A 17,794-nucleotide genomic window follows, 5' to 3' on the forward strand; every position below is an offset into this window, starting at 1 on the left:
GAATAAAAGCACTCCTGCACTGAAATAAAGTGTTCCTGATCACATCTCTATGAGCCTGGCGGCAAAAGCGCCAGGACGGAGTCCAGCCAGTCACAAATACAAGTAGCCAATTAACACTTATACTCAAGGTTTCAGTTATAAATATTTACTTATCAGTTTTTAAATAAGAATTCTTTAATAAGGACAATATATGTAACAATCAAATATATTTCAATATACTTTTCCAGAAGCAAATCAAAGCTAGTAGATACTCTTTGAAGATGCTTTTTACACACTTCCTACACCCTGAGGTGACTACACCAACTAGGACAGTAATGGCATTTAAATATGACTAGTAGACTTTTTGAGCTAGTCTGTAGCATTCGGAAATGCAAAGCACAATCCAGCGTGAAATTGTCTGTTTTGTTACCAATTGACCCAGTTTCCTTCCTGTATAACCTATAAACAGCTGGTTGTCCACTCCAAGTCTGGAAAGTCTAGAGATGTAAAAGCTTAAAGCTCTTTTCGGATCCAACCTGTGTAATCTTTCCTCCTCCTTTGAAGGATGGGGTGGAGGACAGAATGCGGGTAAGAATTTTCTGACTTAAATGAAAATCAGATCTTACTTTCGGTAAAAATGATGGTTTTACCCTAAACACAACTCTGTCCTTATGGAACACAGTATAGGGTGGCCCACAAGACAGTGCCTGCAATTCGCTCACTCTTCTTGCTGATGTTAGAGCAACCAAGAAGGCTGTTTTCAACGTTAGTAATCTTAATGGACACGTGTGCATAGGCTCAAAAGGAGCACACATTAAGAATTTTAGGACTAAATTTAGATCCCAGATCAGTACTTGAAATGGGTGAGGAGGAAACACATTAGCGAGTCCTTTTAAGAATTGTATTATCAAAGGAATTTTGAAGTAGGAGCATTCTTCCGATGAGCGCTTGAAAATGGAAAGTGCCGCAAGGTAACCTTTTATTGTTCCGATATTCAGACCTCCATGTGCTAGGGTCAGAATGAAAGATAATACTTCCGGAATAGAACATAGGAAAGGATCGACATTCTTTTCTCTGCACCAGTTGCAAAACGTTTTCCAACGGCAACGGTATAGAGACTTTGTTGCTGGCCTTCTTGCCGAAAGCAACACCTCCATTACGTCATCTGGAAGGTTCCAATCCCTGTATCTCAGCCTTTCAGATACCAAGCATGAAGGTTGAGCGTTTTGATCTCTGGATGGAGAACCTGACCCTCCATTTGAGAGAGAAGGTTATTTCTCTGAGGAAGACGTGCTGGAGGACAGATGGACATGTCTAGAAGGTCCGGGTACCACGTTCTCCTGGCCCAATCCGGGGCAATTAGGATCATGCGGCTCTGAAATCTTCTCAGCCTCCTGATGGCCTGAGGAATGACAGGAATCGGCGGGAACGCGTACAATAGTGGGAAATTCCACTCCACCACAAACGCATCCCCCAGGGCTCTACTCGGGGGGGGGAAATTCCCTTCAGCAATACCTTTCGCATTTTTCGGTTGATTCCGGTTGCAAACAGATCTACTTGAGGGGTTCCCCAAAGGGCAAAGATCTCTTGAATGACTTCCTGAGCCAGTTCCCATTCGTGGGATACCGTGCTCTGCCTGCTCAGAGCATCAGCCGTCATTCTCTTCCCCGGCTAGATGAATTGCCGTTAAAAAGATTCCTTCCTGAATCGCCCAATACCAGAGCTGCATTGCCTCTCTGCACAGGGGTAGTGACCCCACACCACCTCTTTTGTTTAGGTAGTGTATGGCCACTGTGTTGTCAAACATCATCAGAAAATTATTTCCCCTGACAGATGGCAGGAAGGCCTTCAGCGCTAGTCTGATTGCCCTCAGCTCTAAAAGGTTGATATGTAGTTTGGACTCCAATGGAGACCAACGACCGTTGATTGTCAAACCATTGGAATGAGCTCCCCACCCCAGTAGTGAGGCGTCCATCACTACTGTGATCTCTGGCCATGGTTGCCAAAAGGGTTCTCCTTTTAGGATGTTCTCTGTACAGATCCACAATAGAAGGTCTTGTCTGACCTTGTTCGGAATCTGAAGAAGATCCGTCATTTGACCCGAGAACTGGGACCACTGAGTCTTTAGGGCCCATTGAAAGGATCTCATCCGCAAGCGTGCCTCTGGCACCAGAAAAATGCAGGATGCCATGAGGCCGAGCAACCTTAGAAAGTCGCAAGCCTGGAGATTTTGTGCATTTTGGAATTTGGAAACCATCTGAAGAATGTCTTGAGCCCTCGACTTGGGAGGCAAGCTCTTTCCCAAGGACTAATACAGCTCCTATGTACTGAAGCTGTTGGGAAGATGTCATCTGTGACTTCTTGAAATTGAGGGAGAAGCCCAGTTTGTGGAGGAAGTGGCAGGTGACTTTCAGATGATCCAGTGCTTGCTCGGCAGAACGCGCTCTGATCAACCAATCGTCCAGGTAGGGGTAGAGATGAATCCCCCCCCTCTCCTGAGGTGCGCTGCCACCACTACCATTAACTTGGTGAAGACCCTCGGGCCGAGGTCAACCCGAAAGGCAGGACTCGAAACTGATAATGTGAGTCGCCAACTACGAACCTAAGGTATTTTCTGTGTTTGAGATGAATCGGCACATGAAAATAAGCATCCAGAAGGTCCAATGGCACCAACCAGTCCTGAAGTTGAAGGGCCTGAAGGATCTGAGAAAGGGTAACCATCTTGAACTTTTCCTTTCTGAGGAACTTGTTCAAGTTTCTTAAGTCCAAGATGGGTCTCAGGCCTCCGTCCTTTTTGGGGATCAAAAGATACGGGGAGTACCATCCCTTGTTCCTCTCCGCTGCAGATACTGGTTCTATAGCACCTTTCTCCAGTAGGGTTAAAACTTCCTGCTGTAGGAGCGGGTTTGAAGACTTCAACGGGTGTCTTCCTGGTGGATTGCTTTGAGGTTGCGTTAGGAAAGGAAGGCAGTAACCTTGGGTTATTATTTCTAGAGCCCAAACATCTGAAGTAATGGCTCGCCATTTTTGCAGATGCTGTGACAGCCTGCCCCCTACAGGTGTTTTGTGATGCAAGTCCTCAAAGTGGTTTTGTGGCGGATGTTGCAGCCGCTGATGGCAGAGAGGCTGCAGCTGGTGCTGGTTTAGCATGTTTTCTTCGTCCACCACGAGTGGCCTTTTTCTGGCCCCTTTGACTGGCCATTCCTCTCGCCTTTCCATATGAGGTGTTGTAACGATAGGATCGTCCCCTCCATGACCGTCCTTGCGCACAAAAAGGCTGAGGTTGCTTAATAGCAGCTCCTAAAGATTTGGCAGCTGCTTTTGAGGTCTGCAAACTCTCAAGTCTCTCGTCAGCCTTGTTGCCAAAAAGGTGAGACCCGTCAAAAGGCATGTTCAGAAGGCAGTTCTGTACGTCCGGTGCAAAACCAGACTTCCGTAACCACGCAAATCTGTGCATTACCGTGCTAGGGCCCATGGACCTGCTTACACTATCTGCAGTGTCCAGTCCATAGTGAAGGGATTCCTGCATGGCTTCCTTTCCAATTCTAACGATGGCTAGGAACCCTTCCCTTTCTTCCCCGTCTGGTATGTGCTCCGCCGCCATGCACTCCCACAGAGTGTACGAAAATTTTGCCAAGGCACATGTGGAGTTGGCAGATTTTAATGCCATGCTCCCGGCTGAAAATACCTTTCGTGCCCAACCATCCACACGCTTATCGTCCCTGTCTGGAGGGATAGGCGGGTATGCAAGTTTGTTAGACGCTGTGGCTGCCTGTATGACCAGACTTTCGGGAGTTGGGTGTTTAGACAGATAGCCGGGGTCGCTACTGGCCGGGCGGTATTTTGAGGTGAGGGATTTATTTACCGGACAAATAGATTCCGGAGTTTCCCAATTCTTGGCCACCCTATTTTGCAGGGCTGCATGAAAGGGTAGTACTGGGTCTTCGGTGGGACCATGGTCCAATATATCTGTTAAATCATCCTGGATGAATTGGGCTGATGGTTTGGCCCATCCTAAGTAATCTACTACCTTTGTCATTAATTGACGGTATGATGGACTGGCATGCTCTCCTGGTTCTGGTCTGCCAAAGTCGTTTTCAGGTGATGTGTCAATGCCACTTGCATTGTGTAATGATTCCACCAAGTCCCTCATTCTGCTTTCTTCTGAAATCCTGAAATCAAGCATTCTGGGACATTTGGGGTGCCATATTCCAGCCCAAAATGTACATTCTCCTCATCAGATCTCTCCTGTTCCTCAAAAATGGAGGTCAGGGATTTGAAAAACTCCTTTCTGGGGAGAGGCTTGAAAACCTTCTCTGAGAGAGGAGGAGGAGGAGGAAGAGGTCTAGTACCTGGCTCTGAGGACAATATAGGTTTTGTAACCTTATCCTTCTCTTTTTCTGGCTTCCCTAGCTTGGCTGGAGCCTTTTGCGCGGAGGGTTTCGGCGTCGACGACACCGTGGCCGTCGACAGGGTCTGCTTCAAGGGCGTCGAGGCGACCTTCGAAGATTTTTCCCTTCGAGGTATGATGGGACTCGGACGGCGTCAATGACCTCGAGCGGTCGACTCGACTCAAGTGTTTTTCACTCGGCGTCCTGGAATGTTCCCTATCCTTCCTTTTTCGATCACCCGGGCTTGAAGGCGCGCGTTGTCGGAGCGATGACGCTCCCGGCCGGCTTCCGAAGAAGGCGCGGACCGAGTCTTTGCTTTTTCAAACACCTCCATCATTTTGACCCTGAATGCTTACCACTCTTCGGTAGACAAATGTTTCGTGGGGCATTTAATCTTTTTTGGAGACTCGCCTGACGACGAGGTGGAGGGAGACCTGTGGCGTCGTTTCTTCGATCTTTTTGACGAAGACGACGAGCGATGGGAATCGCTGCGGGATCTCGATCGATGCTTTTCGCGTCGAGGAGAATTCTCCTCACGGGATCTCGACTCGACGCTAGAGGTTTTTCCATCGGTTTTTCCATCGGTTTTTCGACCTACCTGTAGCTTTCCTCTCCTCTCTCGCAAGGCCTTCCCCGTCATCGCCTGACACTACGTGCAGGCCTCCATGTCGTGGCCTTCTCTGAGGCACCACACTCTCGATGCGGGTCCGTGATCAACATTTTTGACCTGCACGATTTGCACTTTTTGAATCCCGATTTCGGGGTCGTGGTCGGCGTCGATGAGGACATATTTCGTTATTATATATTCTCACAGAACTCTAGGCACGCCGAATGTCCGAAGCAACGTATACTGCGGAAAAACGGAACCAAGCCCAACGACCGCCGCGCGTGCTAATAATACACCCAATGACGTCACGCTCGATGGAGGCCTTCGAGGGACCATCGATTCGATGTCGACGCACTGCGCCCTCTGCCGAAAAAATTTCCGAAGAGCAGCAAAGCTGGATGGACTACATCTAAGATGAGGAATACGTTGAAGGACACAATCCACTCAAAATGAGAATTCTCCTTAACAGGGACGTTGCTCCAGCAAGGTAGCTCAGCATGGTAATGAAAAGCAGCAGCAGAGCTATGAGCAAAAATCTCCCTCAGTGCTGTAACCAGTGAAGGAGCAGTATTCAGAGCATACTATGTGCAGATCAAGGAGGAGCCCCTCACTTTGGATAGGCAGACATTCTAGATTGGGGCAGATCCGTGGTTTCCAAGAGCTTAAGGAAGATGCCAGCGGAGGGCTCAAATGGTGAACCAATTGTACTCACTTGTTCAAGGGAGGGAGACAACTTGACAACATTCCTCCGTCGAGGGGACTGAACTTTGCCTTATGGGAGTTGGCTTTGGCAATTGTAGTTGTATCCCAGAATCGTCCTTTCAATACAGGTTGCAGTGGTTGACCGTCTAATGACTCCAAAACCTTGCCAGACCCACACAATGCAGGGACGAGGAGAGGGACGACTACCCCAACCTACCTACGAAACATGCAGCATTCAAACACAGCGGGTATCACTTCCTGGCTAGTCAGCTGAAATGCACCATTTCGATTACTCAGGATGTTGACTGGGTTGTCTGAGCCCCCATACAACCCAGTCAGAACTAGTTCCAAGCACACAGGTGCTCTTCCTGGCATGACAAAGTATGGCTAGTCCTACCTCGGACTATGGGCAGAATAGCCAACAAAGCAAGTGGCTCACAAAAGGCAACAGGGTTTCACAAAGACCAGGATTTTTCGACGTGTGCACCTAAAATATATCCAAAGAATTTTAAAACTGCCAAGAACATGCTGGCCAGGGGAATGATCCACCCTGGGTGTCGCTATATAAAAATGTTGCAACAGGGACAGGGTCCACTGTGCCCACATCCATAAGGATTATTCAGTGCTGCCCAGCGTAAAGGAGTTGCATTGGCAAGTGGCGAGGCAAAAGAAGTTAATTTGCCAGCTAAAATTAACGAGTGAGAAAGAGAAAATATGCTTATATCATAGGAGGGTGTGAAAGCAACAAAAAGGAAAATGTATCCTAACAAAACCTAGAGTTTAACAATACTTTCAAACCTAGACCCAACTACTACAAGGATGATGCAAAACATGTGAATGTATTTCAGGTTCCCACTGCAAAAATGCCAGTGCAGATACTGTAAAACTGGGACGATAGATGCTTAAAGCACGATGGTGTGGATTTAGCCAGATCATGAGGGAAAATATACAGGAATTTCACTAGAGCGGATCTACTCAAAAGGTACCCGGATTCTGTATGAACAGACGGTAAAGGATAAATGCGACTCAGAAAAGGAACACTCTTGTTAGGGAAAAGGATACTGTATAATGGTACCAGAGACCAGAGGCATTTTGACTGGATTTTGCTGAACCCAAATAAGAGCCTTTGGAGTCAAAAATTAAGGATCGGGCTATAGGCTGTCTGGAGTCGAAAAGGTTTTAAAAGCTGCTCAATCAATACAACCAGACACTGATGTGGTTTATTGCCTAAGATCTGGCAATATAAACATACTCTTAAGTCTTCAGGAAGAATCTAACCATCCCATGCAGTAACTGCTTGAGAATCGGTAAAAAAAAGAAAATAATAAAGCTCCTCTGAAACAGGTTTTAGCACCTTCAACGGAAAAACACTGTGTTTTCTAAAGAAAACATCAAGATGGTTACGTTTTAGACTGCCTGCTTGACTACCCTTCATTACTGAAAGAGGAGAACTTCATGCTGTGTACTGAAAATGTGGCGTGCTGCTGCCGGTCAGTGCCACAAAAGAAAAATCTACTGCTTGGAACCGATGTTTAATACACGTGTAGAGAATGATTTTCTTTCCAAGAAATCTGATTATATACACTAGTCCTTGCTAATGCTCTATGAGCTAGTACAACTGCCTGGTACCAGTATCCACTGGCAATGAAGTACTCTGGAACAAGTTACAAATGTGCTATAAAGAACAGGAGCAGTGCAAAGGGCAATTAAAAGTGCTACCAGGAACTGCAGCAAAGGTATCACCATTACCAACAAGCATTGCACCACAATAACAGAGTAGGAAACACTTCTACCCGTAGACAAAAACTGAACTATCTTGGTTTGCGGGAATATTCTGAACCACCATGGCCAAGAACAATTATGCTAAAAATAAAGGCTTGCAGATATTTATTTTCTGCAGAAACAATGTAAGTGAGTATTTGCTCTAATAAGACAATTACTGGCAGAGAAGGCAATGATTGCAGGTTATTTGTCCGTAGTTAAAATGTGCCAATCAAGCTTTTTCAAACTCATTTCAAAGCAAGATTCTGTGATAGGACAAACCATCAATGTATATTCTGCAAATAAAAGAATTCAACTAGTATTTTACAAAGTATATTTCCTTTCATTGATTTCCCACCAAAATCGGTGGGTGACCTTTTGAAAAGAAACACCGTTAATGGGGCAAATTCTAGACACAAATGCGACATAAGGAGACATCTGCACTTTTGGCTGTTGAATGGGATGAGCTGACAATGTTAATTCCTAAGGAATGCAACCATTCTGGTGGGGAGGTAAAGACTTATTGAAAATATTGCATCCACATGTATTTCAGAGCATTCAAATAGTATATGGTTAAATTCAAATAGCCTACCTTTACAGTTTCCAAATCGCCTGCTTTAGAGGCTTCTAGTAGCCGATAATCCACATCAGAAGTGCGTACAGGAGTGCTTTCTATAAAATGAAAGGTTCGTTTTTAAAGCTATGTTCTTGTAGTGAAATAGGAGTACAGATACACACAAGGCACTTCCAATATACTATGTTATGCTTAACAAAACAAAAAACTCCAAACACTTAAGGGTATCAAATCAAATATTCCAGAGCCACAAAAAATAGTCATAGGACAGTGTTCAAGGTCTGAGGAAAAGTTATTTCTATGTAACAATAATTTGATATCAGCTTGATATCAGTCTAATGTGTGTCTAAGTAATTTAATAGAGAATCATAGTATTTCATGAAAAGAATATTGTGAGTGTTCACTGGTAGTTTGTAATGAGAAGTTGCAATGATGTACAACAGAAATCCAGAGGGTTTCAATTTCCTCTTCAGTAGAAAAAGAAAAATATAAATACAAGAATAGTGATGGAACACCGGGTGCAAAGTTGTCACTTGCTACTAGCCACTGGGAAATTATATTTAACTCATGGCTAGTAAAATACGGAGTGCTGCCTATTGAGATGGTTTGAGGCTACGACTGGCTAGTAGCTTGCAACTTGAAATGTTGACCACTATAGAACATTTAGAGTGTAAATGAAACCAGCAAATAGGAGGAACATACTTTTGGACCGAAAGTTCCATCCTCCACTTCCGGTGTGTGCCCTTGAAGGTTTTTGATTTTCCTAGACTTAAACAACTTCACATAAAGGTACCCTTACCAGGGAAGTAACCATCAATTGTGTCCTGGAGAGATCCTAAATCACTCCTTGTTAGGGAGATCAAACCGTTCTCTGTGTAGGTCTTGCACAGCTTGGTAGACTCTATAAACGAATAGCAGTCGATTTCAACTGAGGTATAGTGTTCAGGTCTACAGGGTCCCCCTGCATAAATACAATAGTGTACACAGGACAAACATCTCTACAATAGAGAATTATTGATGTCAACAAATACATTGACTTTGCTTCCAATTGCTGAGGGCTACAAGTGCCATAACTGGATATTAGAGCTTTGTGAGTGGTGTCTAGATTCAAGTCTTACCCTACACAGTCAGGGGGAAATCCAAGGAAAGCCAATGGATTATGAAAACCCAGTCTTATTGGGTGGCTCTAAGTAAGAGTTCAGTTGCCACCACCATTCAGAGTGCAATCTACTAATTAACCAAAGGGTCTCCATTGTCACCTAGATGAAACCTAGAGAGAAGCATGAACACACAAAAGATGTCTCCTGCACACTTCCAAGAATGCTTTATTCCCACCTGCCCATCATCAGCTTCCCGTCAACCAATACCCTTATCACCACCATGTTAGACATGCCATAGAGTGCCTTGCGTAAGAAAATCGAATTTGTGTTCTTAGTTCTGTGAAATAATTTTCGTTTTTGTGCTTAGAGGGCCTTTGAGTGCCATTCATGTGGACGAGTGCTTCCCTCTTTGCTTATTCTTCACAGAGTCCTTACTGAGCGGCAGTCTCCTTGATGTTGCCCCTCTCTCCATGAGGTGAGGCTTGCCAGTCCGTGTACTTGTACCCATTTGACTCATATGCTACCAGTCTCCTTGATGTTGCCCCCTGTATCATGAGGCGAGGCTTTGCCAGTCTTTGTACACACGCCATTGTATGTCTGTAACCTTATGCTTATTCTTGCACTTCACCAATGTACTATGCACTTTCTGTAACTAGCACCTAGATGACTGAGGGTTTTGTGCGCTGAAATAAATGCAAATACATTTTAAAAATAATACGCACAGTAAAGTTTTTGTCTGGTATTTGCAGACGCTCAACCTCTAGAGACCAGCGAGAGCAGGCAATCCATTGACCCAACATGTACAGGAGAATCCCGAGTTTCGAACAATGTGATCGCAAGTAGCCTTGTTTAACCTGCCCATTAGTCTTATTCCAGAAAGAGGCATGCACCAAGAGGCCCTTAAACTGAGACTGAACTGCAGTTACAAAGCTTAACCTGGTGCATAGCCAGCAGGAAAACAAACAGCAGCCTGCAATGCAAATTATGTGCAACATCTGATGACAGCCCACTGAGGTGCATTAACATTTTTGTTACTTTGTTACTGAGCACTGGGACCTCCTGCACCGTGCCCATTGCAAGAACAGAGACACTGCAATACCGGAAAGGATTGCATTACATAATAAACACTTTGCTGTGACCATCGTCACACAGTCCAGTCACTTGCAGAAAGCTCAAGGGTCCAACAGACTATCACAACTAAGTCAGCAAACAATCTAGAGGTAGCTTTTGGGTCATTATCAATTGCTACTTGCCAGGGTGGTGTGAAAGCTAGCCATAGGGGTAGGGTGTATGAGTAACCCTACAGACCTTTGGGAAATGAATCACTTCCCTGTATTCTACTCCAACAGCTTTACTTCCCTTTAACAAAAAATAAAGCATATCTTCATAAAAGGTCTGTGAGGAACTGGATTTCCAAAATCAACCCAGTGTGAAGATTTTAGGGGGCCACCCTAGTTAGTTTTCCTGGATTTGGTTATGGTGAACAGAGTTTAACCAGGTTACTCACTGTAGTGACCACCTTACTCCTAGTCCATAGTCCCCCTTTCCTTCATACTTATGGGACATTTTCCGTCCTGTGGGTCAAGACCGGAGCACTTTGAAAAAGAATCCAAAAATTTTGCAAACATTTTTAGTCCTGCTCCTTCTGCGCGGGGCACAGCACGCGGCCGTAACCCCGCCCATCTCGACTCCACCCCGCGCATCGCCCATAAGTCCTTTTTTATCGCCAGGTCAGAGATCTTTAAGCAATAACAGGAACCTTATTAGAGGGGACGGCAGGCGGGCGTATGGAGGAAAGGGGGCTATGGACTAGGAGTAAGGTGGTCACTACGGTGAGTAACCTGGTTATGATCCTATGTCCCGTCCCCTTTCCTCCATTCTTGGGGGAGATTCTGAAGCACTCCTCACAGGAACTACGGGTGGATGGAAAAAAAAACCTTACTGAAAAAGGTTCTTCAGCACAGCCTGGCCAAACTGAGCATCAGATCGGCAGATCTAGAAAATAATGCTTACAAAACGCTGATGGGGAGGCCCTGGTAGCCGCCTTTGCAATGGTCTCCCAGGGGACATATTTCTGAAAGGCAACTGTAGCTGCCTTGCCCCGCACCAGGTGTGCATAAATACCTGTAGGAGGCTGCAGTCCTTGAACAGTGTAAGACTCCGTAATACAGGCAGCGATTCATCTGGAGATAGTCGCCTTAGAGGCCTGCTTACCTTGTGGATTACAAAAGGTTACCAACAGCTGAGAAGAGATCCTAAATTCAGATGTTTTATCCAGATAGAACTTAAGAGCCCTTCTAACATCCAAGCAGTGCAGAGCCCTTTCCACTTCTGAAGCAGGGTTCAGGAAGAAAACCGGCAGGGAGATTGACTGATTTAGATGGAAATCAGACCACCTTCGGCAGGAAACAAGCTTTTGTCCGTAGGACCACCTTATCTTTGTGAAAAACCAAGACGGTATGCTCCACCAACAAAGCCTGGAGCTCACTCACACGCCTTGCTGAGTTAACAGCAACCAAAAAGGACACCTTCCACGACAGGTGCTCGAGTTCCACCGTGGCCATTGGTTCGAAGGGTTTATGGCACAACGCCATAAGGACCACATTTAGATCCCACGGCAGGTGCGGATTAAGAACCGGGGGATAAAGGCGTGTCAAACCTGCGAAATGTCTCTTAACCACTGGATTAGACAGAGTAAGAGCATTGGTCCGTTTATAGATAGGCGGACACCGCCGAAAGATAAGTTCTGCATGACAGAACGTGAATTCCCGACTCCGCTAGGTAGGATACAAAGGAGAGTACTGTGTCAATCGTAGCCACTCTTGGGTCCAGTTGTTTGTGCAAACACCAATGACAGAACCTAAGCCATTTGTTTCTGTACTGAGACCTAGTCAAGGGTTTCCTGGCTGCCTCAATAATGCACATGTTATTCACAGACAGGTTGAGATGTTCTAAAGACCTGAACTAGGGCACCATGCCGCTAAGCGGAACGATTGTGGGGAGGAGTGCCACAACTGTTGATCCCCCTGGTGAAGCAGATCGGGACCCACTGGTAGCCTGATCGGTGGATACACTGACAGGTGTTGAAGTTCTGAGAACCAAAACCTGGCCAGCCACCACGGGGCTATGAGCAGAAGAGAACAGTTCACTGTGTTCTTCAACTTGCAAATAGTTCGATGAATCAGAGGCAGAGGCGGGAAAGCATAGGCCCTCATGTTGTGCCATGGAATCTCGAGAGCATCCCCCAGAGAGGAGGTTCCCAGCTTGTTTCAAGAGGCATACAGAGGAAGTTTCTTGTTTTCCGCTGTCGCAAAGAGGTCCACTTCCGGAGTGCCCCAACGCAGGAAAATCCATGAGAGGATCTCCGCCTTCAATTCCCAATCGTAGCTGACCATCGTCCGCCGACTGAGGGCATCCGCCGTGACATTCAGCTGGCCCATAATGTGTACTGCAACAAGCCAGACACCATGCCGAACCGCCCACTCCCAAATCTGGATGGACAGGTCCACGAGAGGGGGAGACTTGGTGCACCCTTGCTTGTTGATGTAATACATTGACACGGACCACTTTCGCCTTGAGCGCTAGGAAGATCGCCAGAAGCTCCAGATTTATGTGATTTATGTGGAGGAGCTTGTCCCGAGGCGACCAAAGATCCGAGACCTGAAGACGATCCAACGTCGCACCCCACCCCAGAAGGGAGGAGTCCGCGTCGTGACCCTTACCATAGGGGCTGGGTCCTGAAAACCAGCCAACCGACAGGTTGCTGAGAGACGACAACCACTCCAGGTCCATTCTCATGGAAGCCGGAATCATTATCAACTTGGAGACCGGATCCACAGCCTGACGCCAAGAACTCCGAAGAGCCATCTGAGTCCGCCTCATCTTGAGACGAGCAAGAGGAAGAGCCAATACGCACGAGGCCATGAGCCCCTGAAGCCTCTGGAACCACCAGGTCGACATGCTCTCCGACTGTGCAAACATCCGACACATGGCCAACAGAGGACCGAATCTGGCCGGGCGTCATCTTGAATTTCACTTGGGGTAGGAAAAGATTGAACTGGGAAAAGTCTAGGATGGTGCGCAGGCCAGCCTGGTTGGGTTTGGGCACCGTAAACAGCCAGGAGTAGAAGCCCTCCTCTCGCTCCCAAAGGGGAACGGGTTCCACAGCTCTGAGGTCCAGCAGTTTCTGAACCTCGGCTTTTAGGGAGGACGACCCAGACTGCTGGAAAGGAAGGTTGAAGGGTGGGGTAGGGGATAAGCGGAAGCCCGCCCGAGTGACTGACAAGACCCATCTATCGTCGGTGATGGTCTGTCACGCCTCCCAATGAGACACAATGCGTCCTCCCACCGGGGTCTTGTGCGAGCGCAGAGAACCCTCATTTGGCAGCCTTTTCAGTGGTGTTACTACCTGCACCTGAGGAGGCTGAGGAGCGGGAGAAAAACCGAGTCCGTTGCTGCCTGCAGCAGGAATTACCCGAAGGGGTATCCACTCTGCTGGATTTCTGATCTAGAAACCCTCTGCAACCAGAGGAGGGCTGGCTTTGCGACAACGGTCTCTGGGTTCTAAAAGGATTTTTAACCAGGACGGACAGACTTTGGGTCTGGGTGCTGTCCTTCGTTTTGGTCAGCTCCACATCCGTTGTGAAAAGGAAAAGCTCCTTGCCGTCAAACGGCAGGTCCAACACCTTGTCCTGCACTTCCTTTGAGAACTTGGTGGCATGCAACCACGCCTGTCGAGAGGTATCAATTCCCAGCATAAGGCCCCAGGCCGAAGTGTCGACGTGATGAGCCGCAGCCTCCAGCAGATCCTGGGCCAAGATCCTGGCATCGGACAATCCCGCCTTAAAGTCTTCCAGCTTCTCGACCGGAATGAACTCCTCAAACTCCGACAGACCTTTCCACATCTTCATATTCGCCCCTGCTAACACCAGTTCTGTGTTGGCCTGCCAGAGCTGCAGGGCAGAGTTAGCAAAAATCTTCCTCCCAAGGGAGTCAAGGAGCTGGTCCTCTTTCCCCAGGACCCGAATAGCCGTCATAGAAGAGGATGCTGCAGGCCTGGACTGTAAAGTGGCTGCAGCCACCACCGTGGAGGAGGGGGGCGGACAAGATGCTAGGGCCACTTCTTCCGAAGAATGCAGCCTGTATCGCGCGTCAATTTTCTTATTGACGAAAAGCCCAGAGTGTGGTTTTTCCTAGACTCTACGGACCTTGGCCAAAACGTCCTTCTGCAAGAACAGGCCAGTACACTTCGAAGGCGACAAGGTGAATGCCCCCGAAAGCACACCCTCCTGCAGAGCGGGTGCCTCAGGCACTGGAACATCCAATAGGCACATCATGTCCAGTACCCGGTTGTGAAAAGCTCTAATAGAGCGGGGCTGGTCTTCGCTGTCTTGATCGCCGTGTGCATCATCCGACAGGTCAGGGTCCTGCTGAACCATGTTGGGCACTGCCTTGTCCACGGGGGAGGCACCGTAGGCAAGGGCGGCGCCGGCGGAACCACCAGAGGCGTGGGTGGAGCCGGAGACGGGCATATCTCCCTAAAACGACCCTTGAAATACTCCCTCATGGGGTCAGTATGCACGACTACCTGAAATTTGCCGAAAAAGCGTCCTGCAGAGAAAGCTTTGGAGCTGCCGGAGAAGGCCTCTCATGAGGGGAATAATTCCACGGACGCAGAGGGGAGAGTTGCCAAGCCGGCCCATCCCCTGAGATGTCCACATAAATCAAGGATGCCGAACCCACAGGCAGTGAGATGTTATGCCGAAGGGGCATCCGAGCGTTCCAGTCGTAAACTGGACGGAACGGGTGCGCAAAAGGAACCTTATGTTCACCTAGAGAACCGCCCCCACACCTGAGGCCGATGGCATAGTTGTGGGGGAAACACCCAAAATGGCCACCGTGGTTGTGGCGGGAACGGCCGCCATTTTGCCGTCACCCGAGGGGAACTGCGGCACATGTGGAAGTGAGGCAGGGGTCCCCGTCAGTGGATCAGGGGTCTTCATTTTAGCCTTTACGCAAGGAACCTCGGCTGAGCCGGTACTGTGTGGCCTGGAATGTTTCTGCGACATCCCAATAGCCGAATTACCCTTCACAGGAAGGACCTCGGCACTCCCGGTATAGGAGGAACTTCCATTCCTTGCCCCCTCAACAGTTCTGGCGTTGCCACAAGAGCGGGACCGGTGAGAAACCGCTTTCACCGATAAGGCCTTCCCAGGCCTCTCAGAAATGTTGGTTTCCTTAGCCTCTGAACAAGGGACCTCGGACCCCAGTCAGGTCGCAGCCTTTCCACAGCGGGCCTTGAACACGCGTTCGGTAACACCAAGCCCAGCCGAGGCCTCGGGGCGCACCCCGGTACTTTTGAGGGAAGCCGATAAAGAGGCCTCAGAGCGAGCTCTGGTACCCCACGACTCAGTAGAACTAGGTCTACAAGCAGCCCCCACAGGAGGGGCCTCGGAGCGTACTCCGGTATCCACAGGCCCCTTACGGAGACCCTTGGAGAAAACTCTGGTACACTTATTAGGCCCAGAAGGCACTCTGGGGAGAGCCCCGGGGATAGAGCGGTCGACGCTCCTCCAGACCGCGAAGAACCTGGGAAGGTGTCCCCCGGCCAGGGTGCTCTGAAAAGTAAAGTACTCACCAGGCGTTGTTTCTTTTCGTCGATGAAAGATTGAAAATGCGAAGGAGGCGTATGCTGGAACACCTCCTCCCACTGCTCTAACCAATGTTGAAGTGCCCGGACCGAAAGGGAATCACAATAGAAACAGGAGTCTCAACGGTGACCCGGACCCAAACACTCTAAACAAAGAGGATGCGTATCCGTCCTCGCGAAGCGATGATGACACGAAGAGCAATATGGAAAGTCGAGTTTAAACAACATAGGCAGACTAGTACACGATCGCTACCGAGAACCAGAGAGGAGGAAAAAGGAAGAAAGTCTTCCGCAGATGCAAGTGCGTCCAGTCCCGAACGAGCAGAGAAAAGGAATGATGGGCAATGCGCGGGGCGGAGCCGAGATGGGCGGGGTTACGGCTGCGTGCTGTGCCCCACGCAGAAAGAGGAAAGACTAAAATTGTTTGCAACATTTTTGGATGCTTTTTCAAAGTGCTCCGGTCCCGTCCCACAGGACGGAGGAATGTCCCATAAGTATGGAGGAAAGGGGGCGGGATGTAGGAGAATAGCCAAAATCCATTCAAGGTACGTGGAAGAGCAGTCAAAGCTTAGTCTTGGGAGGGAGTGAGAGTGGTCTAGGGCCTCAGAGAGTAACACAATTCAGATTAGACAGTCAATGTATACAAATACAAAGGAAACTAGCAGGTAGTATCACTCAAACCCATACATCGCAATATGTACATTCACCAGTAGGTACACTTACAATGCAATGAATTAACCAGTTAAGAAATTGGATGCAGATAAAAAATGACCCCAAATCCCTGTTACTTAAGAAGTCCAGCCCTACAATGTATGGAGCCAAGTGCTGAAAAGTCACAGGTTTCAGTGCAGGTTTCTCCAGGGAAGGTATGCTCACAAAGGATGCCGTGGGGGCGATTTAAAACCGATCCAAACTATTTAAAAGTTTGGAAAGTATTTGTCCAAAGACAGGCATGTTCGCCTCTATACCAGTCCCAAGGCTAGCCCAGGGACATACCACCTGACCCTGGTTCAATGACCAAGGTAAGCACAGACGGAGTCAGGGGACATGGGTCATTGCACCCAATGTTACACTATGGAACACAGAGCAGAGGTGGATAGCAGTTGGGTTTACTTACCCTCCCACCCCCCTGACTCAGATTGTCCCAGGACACAGTGGATCGTCCCGGAAAGCAAGGGACACAATCTTTGGTGCTTTGTTCGATTGAGGGGGGTTTCCAAGGGTTGCAGATTTGAGTGCTTCTGGTCCGGTCCAACTTCAAGAGACAATACCAGAATGATGATGAATGCAGAATTTCGCACTGCAGACGTCATCAAGACTCTTCACAGGGTGGATGGAGAAATGACTGTAATGATCTTTCTATGGATTCTTCTCCGACAGATTCCTCATCTGAGAAATATTCACTCCAGCTATGCCGACATTTTCGCCCGGCCATCGACAGTCTATCCGTCTTGCTCAGCGTCTGGTCGTCGGCTCCGGACAGGACGTCAGGCGTTTATAAATACCACGTCATTATGCCCCAATCTCAGTAACCCCCCCCCCCCAACCGGAGCACCACACACTGCATAGGAAAACAGAACAAACGGGCTAATGAGCCCTTAACTATATACTTCCGAAGGAGGAATAATTGCAAAACACACAAGTAGCATCAGATTTAAAAAAGAAAAATTCAATCTGTGGCAGGAAGACAGAAAACTGACACAGAGGACTATCACCAAGTCAACGTGAAAGAGAAGATCAGCACCAAGCACTGACTTTTTGAGCGGGGCTGGATGGGAGGGGAGATGAGGAACCTGCAGAAGACTACATAGAAAAAACATTACAGTAAGACAATTCTCCTTCAATGGATTGCCTTTCGCCCACAGTTCCTCATTGAATAGAGTCCCAAAGCAGTAGATGGAGGCAGGCAGAAAGTTATACTAAGAAGTTTTGCAGCACTGCCCTGCCAAAACACGCATCAGTTGAACAAGCCACATTCAGGCTATAGTGCTTATTAAAGTTATGAAGGGATGACCATGTCGCAGCGCAACA

At 47.9% G+C, this 17,794-nt stretch overlaps 1 protein-coding gene across 3 annotated transcripts in view; it reads right to left on the minus strand.

The window, feature by feature from the left end:
• Positions 1-17,794, minus strand: part of TNKS (tankyrase) — a 2,071,987-nt gene that overhangs the window by 1,176,572 nt on the left and 877,621 nt on the right. For all 3 annotated transcript variants that reach the window (XM_069626094.1, XM_069626093.1, XM_069626092.1), the window contains one exon: positions 8,033-8,112. In XM_069626094.1, coding sequence (XP_069482195.1) covers positions 8,033-8,112 — 80 coding nt within the window. The remainder of the gene's footprint in view (positions 1-8,032; positions 8,113-17,794) is intronic.

Source organism: Ambystoma mexicanum, chromosome 6p (genome assembly GCF_040938575.1).
Source record: "Ambystoma mexicanum isolate Mex_15411 chromosome 6p, UKY_AmexF1_1, whole genome shotgun sequence".
Classification (NCBI taxonomy): domain Eukaryota; kingdom Metazoa; phylum Chordata; class Amphibia; order Caudata; family Ambystomatidae; genus Ambystoma; species Ambystoma mexicanum.